We start from the raw sequence: 15,352 nt of genomic DNA on the forward strand, positions 1-15,352 counted from the left end.
TAGTTTGAAGTCAAAATCTATAATACATAGGGTTATCTGGAAGCTTTGTTTAAAAGAACCTACTTTATGCTTCACTTAAATTCCTGAGATGATGAATTGATTATATAAGTGGCTTCTGAATCACAGGTATAACTACAGGAAATAATATTCCTGCTTTAAATTATTTAAGTGGGAAAGAAAGAGAAAAGTATTAAGTGAAGAAAATATTCAGACTTTTTTAAAAAAAGGTAAAACAATCAAACATTCTCAAATTCATTCTTTCTTTTTGCATCCTTCATTTCCACTGAAATTCCCAAAGCAATCCAATATAAGCAAGTACTTAGATACAAAGGCATTATCTAAACATAAAATCCCAAACCAGGTGAATACACACATTTTACTTATTACCATAATAAATCAGAGAAGTCATCCACTGGCAGGGCATATATATTCCAGGGAATTGCTCCAATCTAGAAAATATATTACAGCTAGAAACATGTTAGGGAGAAGAGATGATACTGGCCATTCCTGAGCCACAGCACTGTCTCATGCCTTCTGATCACATCATCTCATCACTAAAGCTGAAGGTTCTCTGAGGTAAAGAAGGCCAACAGAGTTTGCCGTCTACAACACAGACTTTAGAGAGATTACCTCTAAAAAGGGCAGTCATCAGATTTTTTTTTGTTTGGCATACTTGTACAGAATCTGGATTTCACTGCTTTCACAGTCTTCACTGTCCTCAATTCAAACAAAGATATTTTGGAACAACCTGCAATAGGAGAGGTGTAACCACAAAAAACCAATTGTAAGGTCTTTGATAAATGATTTGGTATCTGCTCTTTAGTATTTGGTTTATTTTGCCTATTTGCTGTTTGAGGCCTCTTCTTCACTCATCAGTGACTTCTCCTTCTTAACCCCATGTTCTCCATAGGCCAAGCTTTAGACTAAAAATAGTATCTTTCTACATACTACTTTCTAACTTTGCTAAACAAAATTGATTCACAAAGTACTTAAAAAATAATTTGCCTTCAGCAGTGCATTCCAATTCTCAACAGCTGCCAGAAATATTGTATCAGACTAAGAAAAAGAATATCACAAAGCATCATGTTTTTTTTTTTAATTCCCCAGCTTTTGGCCATAAACTTTGGATGGAGTCTTTATATTGATAAAGAAATTACAAGAAAAAGGTTAATTGCAGCAATTCATAAGCATGCTTGAGTTAAATCCTAAAATAAATGGGTCACCCATCCATTGCTATGATGGATTATCTGTCTTAGAAGAATTACATGCAATTTGGAGTGAAGGGGAAAGATATGGAAGGTATGTGGGGAAAAGTGAACTTGGAATGCTGTACCTGTTGAAAAACAAAGATTAATTGTGTGCTGCCATCACAGCAAGGACGGACAGAAATTTAGTTGAACAGCCGAAGCATTTTGAGAATGCTGGTGAGGAGCAAGCTTTGAATAGTCCCCTTACCACAATCTCTATTGAATCTTGAACCAAAGTCCTTTGAGATGGACTAGTTGTTTTTTTTTTTTTTTTTTTTTTTTTTTTTTAAACTTTAGATTGAGGTTGAGAAGAAATGGTAAAAGTGAAAAGTGATAAAACTTCAGTGCTTCAGAACAACCAAAAAAAAAAAAAAAAAACATTAAAATCTGTCTAAGCACCTGGCTTGACCCAAGGTGGAAGAGATTCTTTTACTTGAAAATGGCTTGAACTTCTAGCATAAAAATCTGGAAGTGGCAAGCTGCCTCCCTTTTCTCCATTCCATTTGGCTGCAGATGTCTGTCCACCTGATGATACACCCAAACAGCTCAACATTTAACTAACACAGATTTATTAGGTTGATTTTTTTCAACATGTGGGTTCAGATAAAGATTACTGTTTGATTTAACAACTTCCCTCATTTAACCTCTTGGCAATAGTAGTCCTGAGAGTCTGTAGTGTTGGTAATATCTACCTGTTACCAAGGGATAAATTGCTGGTGGAAGCATTAACAACTTTTTAGCCTATTGTCTTCCTCCTATTTCTATTCACAAATCCAGGTGGCTTCTTGTAGAAAAAAAAAATTAAAAATCAACATTTAAAACCATTTACTGCCTTTCAATGTTCAGGGAGGCAAATTCTCACAAAAAACTGGGAGAAAGTTGCAATGAATCCATCTGGGAATCTTGAAACTGTTCCATGAAGAGGAGGAAAATTTTTTTGTCCTCTCCAGATTTTACTACAGTCAGAGGAGAAAAATCCATGGGATTCCAATTTTTAATGTGCTAAATATAAAATTGATGGAATGCTAGCTGGTCCATAAAAGGCTGCACAAGGTAATCTGTGGCAAAATAGAAAACAAGCCCAAAAGTGATGGATATTGGAAGAGCAGGTAATGCTTTCTTGAAGATGGCAAGAAGCAGTAAGGTAAGGCACAAACCCTGCAGAGAAAATAGAAAGAAGCCATAAGCTGAAATGTACTTATCCAACCATTTTACAATTCAATGTTGTTATGGAACTCGGGAGGTTTTGCTTCATGTAATCATTTACCAATTGAACACTTTTTTTGGTTAAATTTTAGAAATCCTAATATTTTTAACACTGTGGAAGAAAGTCATTAAAATTTTTTTTGAGGAACCTAGTATAAAATAAAACAAAACTCATTTCACTGATTTACAGCAACCTAGTTGCAATGATTCAGTCTATTTCATACACACACAATTTTAAACAAAAATAAAATTGAAACATTTTTCAAAAGGAAAAAATTTTAATTGACATAAAATACTTGAAATTTTTACAACCTTCAGATTGGCCTTGGAAAGAAATAGTTAAAGTAAAAAGTGATAAAATTTCAGTGCTTGAGAACACAAATCACTAAATTCTACCACTTCTAACAGTAAAAAAAATGGACTCTTCTTTTCTAAAAAGACTTCAGTCCCTGGAATTTATTGGAGCAATCCATCAGCATAGAAGCTTTATTCTTTGTGCTCTATGTTACAAGGAGAAGTGATGCTAATGGGATAAATTAGAAACAAGGTTTATATTTAGAGAAAACGATCAAGCTTTCTGTGAAAGTCAAAGTAACTTGTACAATTCATTCTCTTCCTTAGCTATTTAAAAGTTAAATACAAAATTTGGGGGGAAAGGGCATGCAGCATGAAATTTCCTCTGAAGAAAAAACCAAAAACAAATTCCTAGTGATTATAGTAGGTATTTTAAAGTAGATTTAATAATGGAGGGCAGTTAGGTAGCCCAGTGGATAGGGCATGAGGCCCAGAGTCAGGAGGACCTGAGTTCAAATCCAGTCCTGGATATTTACTAGCTATATGACTGTAAGCAATTAAATTTCCTCATGTGTAAAATGAGATGAAGAAGGAAATGGTAAAGCATTCCAGTATCTTTGCCAAGAAAACTCAAAATGAGTCAAAAAGAATTGGATATGGATGAAATGATTGAACAACAACAACAACAAAATTTAATAATATAAATTAAGGTTCTCATTGTTAAGGAACCATGCCTAAGTGTAAAACCCGGAAGCCTATAAAGGGTTAAAGGAGACTGTACCATTAAAGGGCATGCAGTTCTCTGAAAGCCCCCACAGTTGTGAATCATAACACTTTGAAGGAAATGCAAAGCAGCCTTTACTGAGGAAGATGTTGCTTGTGAATTAAGAATGAAATAAATGGAGGCAAGAGGGAAGAGGAGAGAGGTCAGAGAATGCACCTTCCTCTCAGTCTCTTTGTACCGTTATCATCCTCTCACATGAAGGGATCTATTCTGCTGGTCAGAAATAGATCCCCAGCAGCCACTAACAAGTGGCTCCTATAATATCTCATCATGCTAACACATGTACAACAAAGATGGTATATTTCATAGAAAAATTAGCAAACAAAAATATCATATGAAATTAATTTGCTCAAAACATACAAGTGGAAAATTCAGTGCTTAGGGGGCAGCTAGATGGCACAGTGGATAGAACACTAGTTCTGAAGTCAAAAGGTCCTGAATTCAAATCTAGCCTCAGATACTTAACAATTAGTAGCTGTGTGACCCTGGGCAAGTCACTTAACCTTAATTATTTCTCAAAAAAAAAAATCAGTGCTCATCTTTTTGTACTATCAAAAAATGATAGTCATGTAGATTTATAACCATTATGTTCTAAAAGCTGGCCCAAAATTGTGGCACAAAGCTGTTAAAAATGACACCACTTGAACTATAATAAGCTTAGAACACAGTTCTCTGAACATAACTGACTTCTGATTATCCTCTTTAAAATAGCTCTCTAGCATGGCTACTTCCCCTCATGACTACTATGTTGCAGCCTCAGGGATATAATTTGTTAGGTTATACTTACAATTAATATGGCTACAAAACAGGCTATTGTTGTGTTCCAGTCTCCGCTAGCTGTTGCTGAGGCTTTGCCAACCAGAACACTGTAGAAAATGAAATCTCCTAGTCCAAGCTTCACTCCCCCTGAAAAGAAGAGATTAGGAACATGAAGAAATATATTTGCCTAAAGGTCTCAATTACAGAAAATATAAAAACAATATATACTTTTAAAAAATTTAATATTTTAAACTTTAGGATTTCTGTTTAATTAGATACTCATGCTTTGTTGTCATTTAATCAAATCCATAATGCTTACTAAGCTGGAAAAGGGTAAGGAGCAGGTGTATGACACAAGAAAACTGAATCCTCTTTAAAAAAATGTTACTGATGAACGACATAAGTAAAACTGAATCCTCTTAACAAAATGGTACTAGGAGACAAAAAAAGAAGGCTGGGTATTTAGAGTTTGGGTGAAATGCTATGGAAAACATACATAGCATTAACTTCAGCTTTAGGAGATGCAATCTGACGCATTATGATTAATGACACTGCCAGAAGAAACCTGCAACATATTTGTATTATGATGTTTTAAATAGGAAACTGAAGGACTTGGACAAGTCCATTCAAGAAGCATTTATTAAGTGTCCATGTGGTGCAAGGCATGACAGTGTTAGGACACAAGGAGAAAACAAAATGCTTCCTGGCTTCAAGGAGCTTATTTTTCTACCAGAGGGAAACAATGTGCACGCAGATACTAAATATGTTCAAGTAATTCTTCATAGGGAGGGAGGAGAGAAATCATTAAGCACTGGAGGATCAGGAAGGCCTTCCTGTAGGGAATGACATTTGAAGTGAGCCATAAAGATTCCAAGAAACAGAAGTGAGGAGGTAGATATTCCAAGTGCATGGTAATCAGCAAAAAAGCATGAAGATGAAAGCGGTGATATTATGCATGGTAAACAGCAAGCAAACCTAAAATGTGTAATCAGGCTAGAAATTACATACATGCAGACTTTGTAAAGGACTCAAGTGTCAAAGAAAGGAATCTGTATGTCATCTCTGAAGGCAAAATGAAGCCAATGAAGCATCTTAAATAAGAAAGTGATACAGTCAGATCTAAACACCAGGAAAATAAATTTGGCAGCTAGATTAGAGAGGGTCAGACTGGAAGCAAGGAGACTAATTTGGAAGCTAATACAACAGTGCAGTAAAGAAAGCTTTAATGAGGGTTGTGGCCATGTGAGTAAAAAGAAGAGGAGAGATATGACAGATGTTGTGGAATTAAATTTGACCAGACTTGGCAACCGATTCAATTAGGGGTAGGAAGAGAGGAGGAACAGGGAGATAAAATGAAGAGTTAAGTATAACACCAACTTAAGAAGCTGGGTGACTTCTCAACTGTATTCTCAAAAAAAACAGACAAGTTAGGTATAGGAGTGGCTTCAGGCAGAACGATAATGAACTCTATTTAGGACATGCCTGGTTTGAGATGTCTATGGCATTATCCAAATGGAGATGTCCAACAGGCAGCTGATAATAGAGGATTGGAGCCCAAGTAGTGATGACACAGCCGTGTATGCCTGGGAGCTAACTACACAGAGAGGATTACTGAACCCTTGGGAGCTAAGGAAGAGATTACTGAAAGTATAAAAGAAATTCCAGGATAGATGCCAAGGAAGCACTGGGCTTCCACTCGAGAATCTAGACTCTCAAAAAAGAAAAGAGAAAAACCAAGAATGGAAAATCTGGCTACCCAGATGGTAGTGAAGAAGCTAGAGCTGGAGGGGACTAGAGAAACTGTCTAGTTCAACCTCCTAATTTTTAGATGTGAAAATTAAGCCCAGTGAGATTAAAGATACTCAGGTAGCAGAAAAGGAGAGCTGGGATTTAGACTTAGGTTATCTGGCTCCAAGGTACTGTTGACTGCTCTGGCTTAAGAGAGAACATATCTCAAAAGAATCAGGAATAACACATTTAGAAAGGATTCTGGGAAGATGGTGGAGTAGGTCGATACATTTCAAGCTCTCCAGATTTCCACCACAAATAGAATAAATTTGTACTTCAGGGAGAACACAGATTGTGAAAGATGGGGTAAAACAGGGGTCTTCCTGAAACAATCCAAAAAGAAGGTAGAAGAAGGTTGGAAGAAAGACTGGAGGTGGGGATTAACCCAGGTAAAGTGCCAACACCTCCAGGCTAGCTCCACAGAAATAAGTGCTAGGCTAGAAACTAGTCCTAGGGCTAGCAGGGTGTGGCTGGAGCCTCAGCAGGAGTCACGGAAACTTTCATCTCCTGGACCATTTGTAGAATTGGGGTCTGATGACTAAAAACCATTACATTGAATTCCCAATCCCTATATTTATGCCCACTTGCATTTTTGATTTCCTTCACAAGCTAATTGTACAATATTTCAGAGTCTGATTCTTTTTGTACAGCAAAATAACGTTTTGGTCATGTATACTTATTGTGTATCTAATTTATATTTTAATATATTTAACATCTACTGGTCATCCTGCCATCTAGGGGAGGGGGTGGGGGGGGTAAGAGGTGAAAAATTGGAACAAGAGGTTTGGCAATTGTTAATGCTGTAAAGTTACCCATGCATATATCCTGTAAATAAAAGGCTATTAAAAAAAAAAATTCAATGTAAAAAAAAAAAAAAAGAATTGGGGTCTGAGTCCAGGAAGATGCAGTGTACCTCGACTGATTAGAACGGCCAGGCCCAGTTGTGCTGCTAAGACACAACCCTGGGTGAGAAGGAACCAGCACCTGGTGAGTGCAGAGTGGGGAGAGGTGGGAGCCAGTGTGCAAGAATGATTCCTGGTCAGAGGGGGAGAGCTGAGGTGGAGCCAGAAGCACCCCTATTCCCACCTCCACCCCAGAATTAAAAGCACTTACACTAATACCTCTTATTGGAAAAAAATGAATCAGCAAAGAAGAAAGAAACCCACCACAGAAACACACTGTGGGAACAGGGAAGCTTGGGGGGGAGGGTTTATCTTCAAAGGAGCACACTGAAGTAAAATAAAAGCTTCAGCCCCAAAGAGTGATGTGAAATGGCTCTCTGCTCAGAGATAATTCATGGAAGAACTTAAAAAAGAATTTAAAAATCAAATGAGACATTGAGGGGAAAAAAAAACCTAAACTAAAAACTATTCAAGAAAAATAAGAAAATTATGAAAAAAAAAAGTGTTAATCAACAGAGTCTCAAAGATAAAAATAACTCTTTGAAAATTAGAATTGGGCAAGTGAAAGCCAGTGAAGCTATGAGAGACCAAGAAATAATAAAACAGATCATAAAAGAATGAAAAAATAGAACAAAATGTGAAAAATCTTGTAAGAAAAATGATATAACTGGAGAGGCTAGATCAAGAAGAAAAAAATGTAAAAATAATTGGACTGCCTGAAAGTGATTTAAAAAAAAAAAAAAAAGGATCTTAACACAATACAAGACATAATCCAAGAAAATTAGCCTGGAGTGAAAGACATGAAGGGAAAGTAGAAATAGAAAAAATTCATCAATCATCATCTCAACAAAATTCTATGTGGAAAATACATAGGAATATTATTGCTAAATTTCAAAACTCCCAGATGTATGAGAAAATTTTGCAAGAAACAAGAAAAAAAAAAACAATTCAAATAGGAAGGAATCTGTAAGTCTAACAGATTAGAAAATTGAAAGAAAAAAGAGATGTTCTGCTTAAAAACAGAGAGTCTAAAAAAGGATAGAATTGGAGATCAAATATATCAGAGCAGAATGACAATTTAAAGGTCAAAAAATCTAGAATAGATGAACACTCTTTAAAACAAGAATACCAAAACTTGAGAAGATGGTTAAAGAGATTAAGAATGATAAGATTTCCAAAAAATAGTTAAAAGAAAACCTAAAACCCAATTTCAAGCAATTTGTGTGGAATAAACTTCCCAAAACATCATCAAACCAAAAGAATAGACTGCCAATAGAAAAATCTATTTTTAATTCACCTAAGGAAATTGTAATCAAACATCAAATAACAAACTTTACAATACTCTGTAAAGGAAAAGTCTTTTTCAACTTTCAGATTCCTGAGAAAATCAATCAAAGTAGCAGATTATTTTGTATTTAAAAGCAATCAAAGGAAAAATTAAAATATAGCACCCCTGAAAAATAAATATCAGTTGCTAAACAATAATATGCTTTGGGATATGAACAGACAATTTTCAGACAAAGAAATTGAAACTATTTCTAGTCACATGAAAAGGTGCTCCAAATCATTATTGATCAGAGAAATGCAAATTAAGACAACTCCGAGACACCACTATACACCTCTCAGATTGGCTAAGATGACAGGAAAAGATAATGACCAATGTTCAAGGGGATGTGGGAAAACTGAGACAGTGATATATTGTTGGTGGAACTGTGAACAGATCCAATCATTCTGGAGAGCAATTTGGAACTATGCTCAAAAAGTTATCAAACTGTGTATATATGCCCTTTGACCCAACAGTGTTACTACCGGGATTACATTCCAAAGAGATCTTAAAGGAGGTAAAGGGACCCGTACATGCAAAAATGTTTGTGGCAGCCCTTTTTGTAGTGGCAAAAAACTGGAAACTGAGTAGATGCCCATCAGTTGGAGAATGGCTGAATAAATTATGGTATATGAATGTTATGGAATATTATTGTTCTTTAAGAAACGACCAGCAAGATGATTTCAGAGAGGCCTGGAGAGATTTACATGAATTGATACCAAGTGAAATGAGCAGAACCAGGAGATCATTGTACACGGCAACAACGAGATTACAGGATGGTCAATTCTGATGAACATGGCTCTCTTCAACAATGAGGTGATTTCAGGCCAGTTCCAATTGTTCTGTAATGAACAGAATCAGCTATTCCCAGTGGGAACTGAGTGTGGACCACAACATAGCATTTCCAATAATTCTGTTTTTGTCTGCTTGCATTTTTGTTTTCCTTCTCAGGTTTTTTTTTCTTTCTAGATCTGATTTTTGTTGTGTAGCAAGAAAACTATATATGTATATATAGGATTTAATATATATTTTAACATAATTAACATGTATTGTACTATCTGCCATCTAGGGGAGAAGGTTGGGGGAAGGAGGGGAAAATTTGGAACAGAAGGTTTTGCAAGAGTCAATGTTGAAAAATTACCCATGCATATGGTTTTGTAAATAAAAAGTTATAATATTTTTTTAAAAAAAGAATAATATGTTTTAAACAAAAGGGAAGAATTAGAATCATTTCTTCAAAATAAATCAGAGGTAAGATGAGTATTCAACATGCAAACTGACCAAATAGAACAAATACATTTTTAAAAAGGAAGTAAAACAATAAGCCAATATACAACACCTGTAGGAAGACAAAAAGATCCTACATGTGGCCAAAGAAATCAAAGATATGTAACAGGAAAAATCAGGAAGAAAGTACATATAAGAAATGACTAAGCACATCAAGGGGGAAAGTCTTATTCTTTTTAATAAGTCAATCAATACTAGTTGGTAGAATTGGTTGGTAGAATAATACAGAGGAATTCCTCCTGGATAGAGAAGAAGATGAAACAAAGATCACAGTGAGATAGGAGTGGGGACATTAAGGTAGAGGACAGAAGGAATCAGAGAGAGAAAGAAATGGGAGTTGGATAATGCTGCCTAGAAGTGAATGATCTGATAGAACTGTGAAATGACCCTACAGAAAAACAAGCAATGGGATAAGACTAAGGACTTGCACTGACTTATATTGATGGGGTTTAGATATTTAAGAAGATCAGATTCTAAAAAAATGACGATGTATATAAAGGTACTAACTACATCATGGGTAAAGAAATAGTTGAAACAGAGATGGCTTAGAGGTTTAGAATGAAGGATGGTTACAGATTGAAAGAGAGAACAGCATACTACCAAATAGGATGAGCAATGAGGGAAGAGACTAAGAACAGGACTGGGAGTCCTGGATTAGCGGTACAGAATATTTTCTAGTGCATCCAAGTGTCTTCATTAAGAATTAACATTCCTAATCTAATCCTAAAGAATGAATAGGTGAACACAAATCATAGACACAATCAATAACTTCATCCAAGAGAATGACAATAATGAGACAACATATCAAAATTTGTGGGATGTAGCCAAAACAATTATTAGGAGAAATTTTTTATCCCTAGATGCTTACTTGCATTAAATAGAGAAAGAGAAGATCAATGAATTGGGCTAGGGAAAAAAAGCTACAAAAAGAACAAGTCAAAAACTCTCAACGCAATACCAAATTTGAAATTCTGAAAATAAAAGGAGACAATAAAATTGAATTAATTTGAATTAATTGAAAATTGAAAAATATTGAATTAATAAGTAAAACTAAGAATTGGTTTCATGAAAAAAATAAATCTTTAGCTAATTTAGTTAAAGAAAGGAAAAAAGAAAATCAAATTGTTAGTCTAAAAAATGAAAAGGGAGAACTTTCCACCAATGAAGAGGAAATTAGAACAATAATTAGAAGTTATTTTACCCAACTACACAGCAACAAATTTGATAATCTAAGTGAAATGGAGGAATATCTACAAAAACATAGATTGCCCAGATTAACAGAAGAGAAAATAAATTACTTAAATAGTCCCATTTTAAAAAAAGAAATAGAACAAGCTATTAATCAACTCCTTAAAAAAAAAAATCTCCAGGGCCAGATGTATTTACAGGTGAATTCTACCAAACATCGAAAGAACAATTAATTCCAGTACTATATGAACTATTTGAAAAATAGGGCAAGAAAGAGTCCTACCAAATTCCTTTTATGATACAGATATGGTGCTGATACCTAAACTAGGTAGGGTGAAAATAGAGAAAAAAAATTATAGACCAATTTCCTTAATGAATATTGATGCAAAAATCTTAACTAAAATATTAGCAAAGAGATTACAGAAAGTCATCCCCAGGATAACACACCCTGACCAAGTAAGATTTATACCAGGAATGCAGGGGCTGGTTCAATATTAGGAATACTAATAGCATAACTGACGATATCAAACTAACAAAAATCATATAATTATCTCAATAGATGCAGGAAAAAGCATTTGATAAAATCCAACACCCATTCCTATTAAAAACACTAGAGAATATAGGAATAAATGGACTTTTCCTTAAAATGATCAGTAGTATCTATTTAAAACCATGAACAAGCATCATATGTAATAGGGACAAACTAGAACCATTCCCAATAAGATCAGGGGTGCAACAAGATTGCCCACTATCACCATTACTACTCAATGTTGTATTAGAAATGTTAGTTTTGACAATAATAGAAGAAAAAGAGATTAAAGGAATTAGAACAGGTAATGAGGAAACCACATTATCACACTTTGCAGATGATATGATGGCATTCTTAGAGAACTCTAAAGAATCAACTAAAAAACTATTAAAACAATTCACAACTTTAGCAAAGATACAGGATACAAAATAAGCCCACATAAATCATCACCATTTTTATATATTGCCAATGAAGTCCAGCAGCAAGAAATACACAGAAATGGACAAAAATATAGACAATTAAATAATTAGAGAATATTCACTGCTTATTACTGGGTAATGTAATTTTATAAAATGATAAATTACAGATTTAATAATATTATAAAATAATAAAATTGCCTACAGAATATTCAATTGAACTAGACAATGCACTAACAAAATTCCTTTTGAAAAATAAAAGGTGTAGAATCTCAAGGCATATAATGAAAGGAGAGAAGACTAGGAAAGGAGGAAAGGAACACAGTGCCAGCAGACCTCAAACTGTATTACAAGGTAGTAGTCAACAAATCTATTGGATGCTGGTTTAAAAGCAAGAGTAGATGAGTGGAACAAACTAAATAAACAAGAATCAAATGCAATAAAAAAAAAATACCCTACTGTTTTAAGAAATTCAAGAATTACTAATGGAAAGAATTCCTTTTGATAAGAACTCCCCCCCCCCAAAAAAAAAAATCAACTGGAAAACAATGAACAGAAATTAGAAATCAGTTTTAATTCAACAGTTATATCATATGTTGTAATACATTCAAAATGGTTAAGTGAGCTGAATAAATAAAATCATAAAAAATCAGATGAGAACAAGAAGAGGTAACAATGACAGGAGAAAGAACTCTTAACCAAAGGACAAAGGAGATAAGACAAAATTAAATAGACAATTTAATTTTGTTAAAAAAAAAAAAAAAAAAAAAAAGGTTTTTTTTATACAAACAGAAAATCAATGAAGATAGCAGAAGAAAAATTATGGAGTAAAAAAAATTGTATCATATTACTAATAAAAGTTTGATTTCCAAGACTTATTTTTTTTTCATTATAGCTTTTTATTGACAAAACATATGCATGGGTAATTTTTCAACATTGACCCTTGCAAAACCTTCTATTCCAAATTTTCCTCTCTTTTTCCCTACCTTCTCCCCTAGATGGCAGGTAGTCCCATACATGTTAAATATGTTAAAGTGTATGTTAAATACAATATATGTATATTTTTTATACAGTTATTTTGCTGCACAAGAAAAATTAGATTTAGAAAGAAGGTAAAAATAACCTAAGAAGAAAAACAAAAATACAAGCAAACAATAACAGAAAAAGTGGAAATACTACGTTGTGGTCTACACTCATTTCCCAGTGTTCTTTTGCTGGGTGTAGCTGATTTCCAAGACTTATGATGACATAAATCCTGACATGAAGAATCACTGGCCCAATAGATGTATCAAATTATCCAAAAATTTCTGAAATTGCTACAAATTCATAATGTTACAAATTATAAATGTTATTTATAGTCATGCAAAGTAAAACGATTCCAAGGTTCCTCTTGTAAACTAGCAAAGATGACGTACTATTCCCATTGTACTATTGGGAATAGTCAATGTTAAATTGGCTACAGGAAGACAAGAATGTTGGTGGAGCTGTGAATTGGCACAAATGTTCCATATGGCAATGTGAAATCATGTGAGAAAACTGTTAATGATCTCTTTAACCCAGTAACCCTACTATGGAATATATGCCCTAAGGAAGCTAAAAAGAGAAAATAAAAGTCTATTATAAACCAAAAAATTCTTTGTGGTAGCAAAGAACTGGAAACAAGGTAGGTGCCCAAAGATTGGGGTATGGATGAAAGAACTATGATATATTAATATAATAACATGTTACTGTGCCATATATGAGGACAATGAGGAATTCAGAGAAACATGATTTATAGGAATTAAATGACAACAAATATCACTAAAAGATGAATTCTCGGAAAATGAAAAACTAATGAGGTCCTGGGGAACCAAAAATAAAATATACCTCTCTCTTCATGGCAGAGAGACAGTCTGTTAGGGCAGAATGCTACATATGTTTTAGATGAGGTCATTCTGGTACTAGATCAATTTTTTTCTTTATTATATGGGAGGGCTCAGTCTGATAGGTTGGGGAAGGACTTTATTTTCCTCCAGAAATGACTGAAATGTAAAAACAAAAAGCAGTAAAAAATGGATTTTTTTAAAAAGAAGAAATCTGGAATGATCAAAGAAATGGAAAGAGTATGTAAAACTTCCTACCTCACTCCCAGCAAGGATACTTTTTACATGTTTTATTTTATTATTTTTATATTATGTATTACATCTTAAATGATTTTTATATATTTTATATTACTTATCTATATACATGTTCCTTCCTCCTTCTGAAGGGCAAAGGCTGTTTCTGTTCTGTAGCCCTGGTACATAGCTGCATGTAGCAAGCACTTAATAATTACTGACTACCAAGTCACCAGATAAGTACCATTAGAAGTATCAAAGAAGAGATACAGTGTCTTGAATGCATTGCTTGCAAACTTTAACTTACAAAGTGATACTGATGTTATCCATGGCTATTTACATTTCTGACATATTAAATTCCTTTTCTTCTCCTTAAAACTAGCTGAATAGAAAGGCCTGGAGAGACTTACACGAACTGATGCTGAGTGAAATGAGCAGGACCAGGAGATCATTATATACTTCAACAACAATACTAGATGATGACCAGTTCTGATGGATCAGGCCATCCTCAGCAACGAGATCAACCAAATCATTTCTAATGGAGCAGTAATGAACTGAACTAGCTATACCCAGAAAAAGAACTCTGGGAGATGACTAAAAACCATTACATTGAATTCCCAATCCCTATATTTATGCACACCTGCATTTTTGATTTCCTTCACAAGCTAATTGTACAATAATTCAGAGTCTGATTCCTTTTGTACAGCAAAATAATGTTTTGGTCATGTATACTTATTGTGTATCTAAGTTATATTTTAATATATTTAACATCTACTGGTCATCCTGCCATTTAGGGGAGGGGGTGGGGGGGTTAAGAGGTGAAAAATTGGAACAAGAGGTTTGGCAATTGTTAATGCTGTAAAGTTACCCATGTATATATCCTGTAAATAAAAGGCTATTAAATAAAAAAAAAAAAAAAGAAAGAAAGAAAAAAAAAAAAAGAAAACTAGCTGAATAACCTCTAAAGTCCAGTTTTTTAAATTGTGGTTTCTGGCTCCATATGGGGTCTCATAACAAAGTGGGGGTCGCAAAATTATGGTTATCAGTAACTGATTTGTATACTTATTTTTTGTTTCTATGTACCTGTAAAACTTTCTCAGAAAAAAAAAGGGTTGTGAATTTAGGAAATACCAAATATTAATACAAGTCAAAAAACTTTTAAAACATAGACTTTCATTTATAGGAAAGAAATATATCAATGAACAAACTGTAACCCACAACATCCAACAAAAAAGATGAAAAGCCAAACTTGCCTTTTTCTCTTCTTAAACAAATGCTAAATAACAATAAATTTATAAAAACTAACAACATGCATTTGAGAATTAAGGGCAGAATTTGGTTAATTTATCAAAACAGCAACATGAAATACATCAAGATATTATTATAGGCTGTTAATAATAATAATAATGATGATAATGATAATAATGATTACCATTATTATAGTCACTTGCTTAACAGTAAAACTATCATTTTTCGGAAACAGCCTATATCACTGGCCAAATGTCTTTAGCTTTACTTTTGAAAAATATGCC

The 15,352-nt window shown here is 33.9% G+C and overlaps 1 protein-coding gene across 3 annotated transcripts in view; it reads right to left on the minus strand.

The window, feature by feature from the left end:
* Window positions 1–255: 255 nt before the first annotated feature.
* The window catches only part of PSEN1 (presenilin 1), a 78,645-nt gene continuing 63,548 nt past the window's right edge, over window positions 256–15,352 (minus strand). For all 3 annotated transcript variants that reach the window (XM_003756267.4, XM_023502310.2, XM_023502313.2), the window contains 2 exons: window positions 4,319–4,437; window positions 256–2,405 (listed from right to left, as the gene is read on the minus strand). In XM_003756267.4, coding sequence (XP_003756315.1) covers window positions 2,250–2,405; window positions 4,319–4,437 — 275 coding nt within the window. In that variant the 3' untranslated portion in view covers window positions 256–2,249. The remainder of the gene's footprint in view (window positions 2,406–4,318; window positions 4,438–15,352) is intronic.

The sequence above is a fragment of the Sarcophilus harrisii genome, chromosome 2, assembly GCF_902635505.1.
Source record: "Sarcophilus harrisii chromosome 2, mSarHar1.11, whole genome shotgun sequence".
In the NCBI taxonomy this organism is placed as follows: Eukaryota; Metazoa; Chordata; class Mammalia; order Dasyuromorphia; family Dasyuridae; genus Sarcophilus; species Sarcophilus harrisii.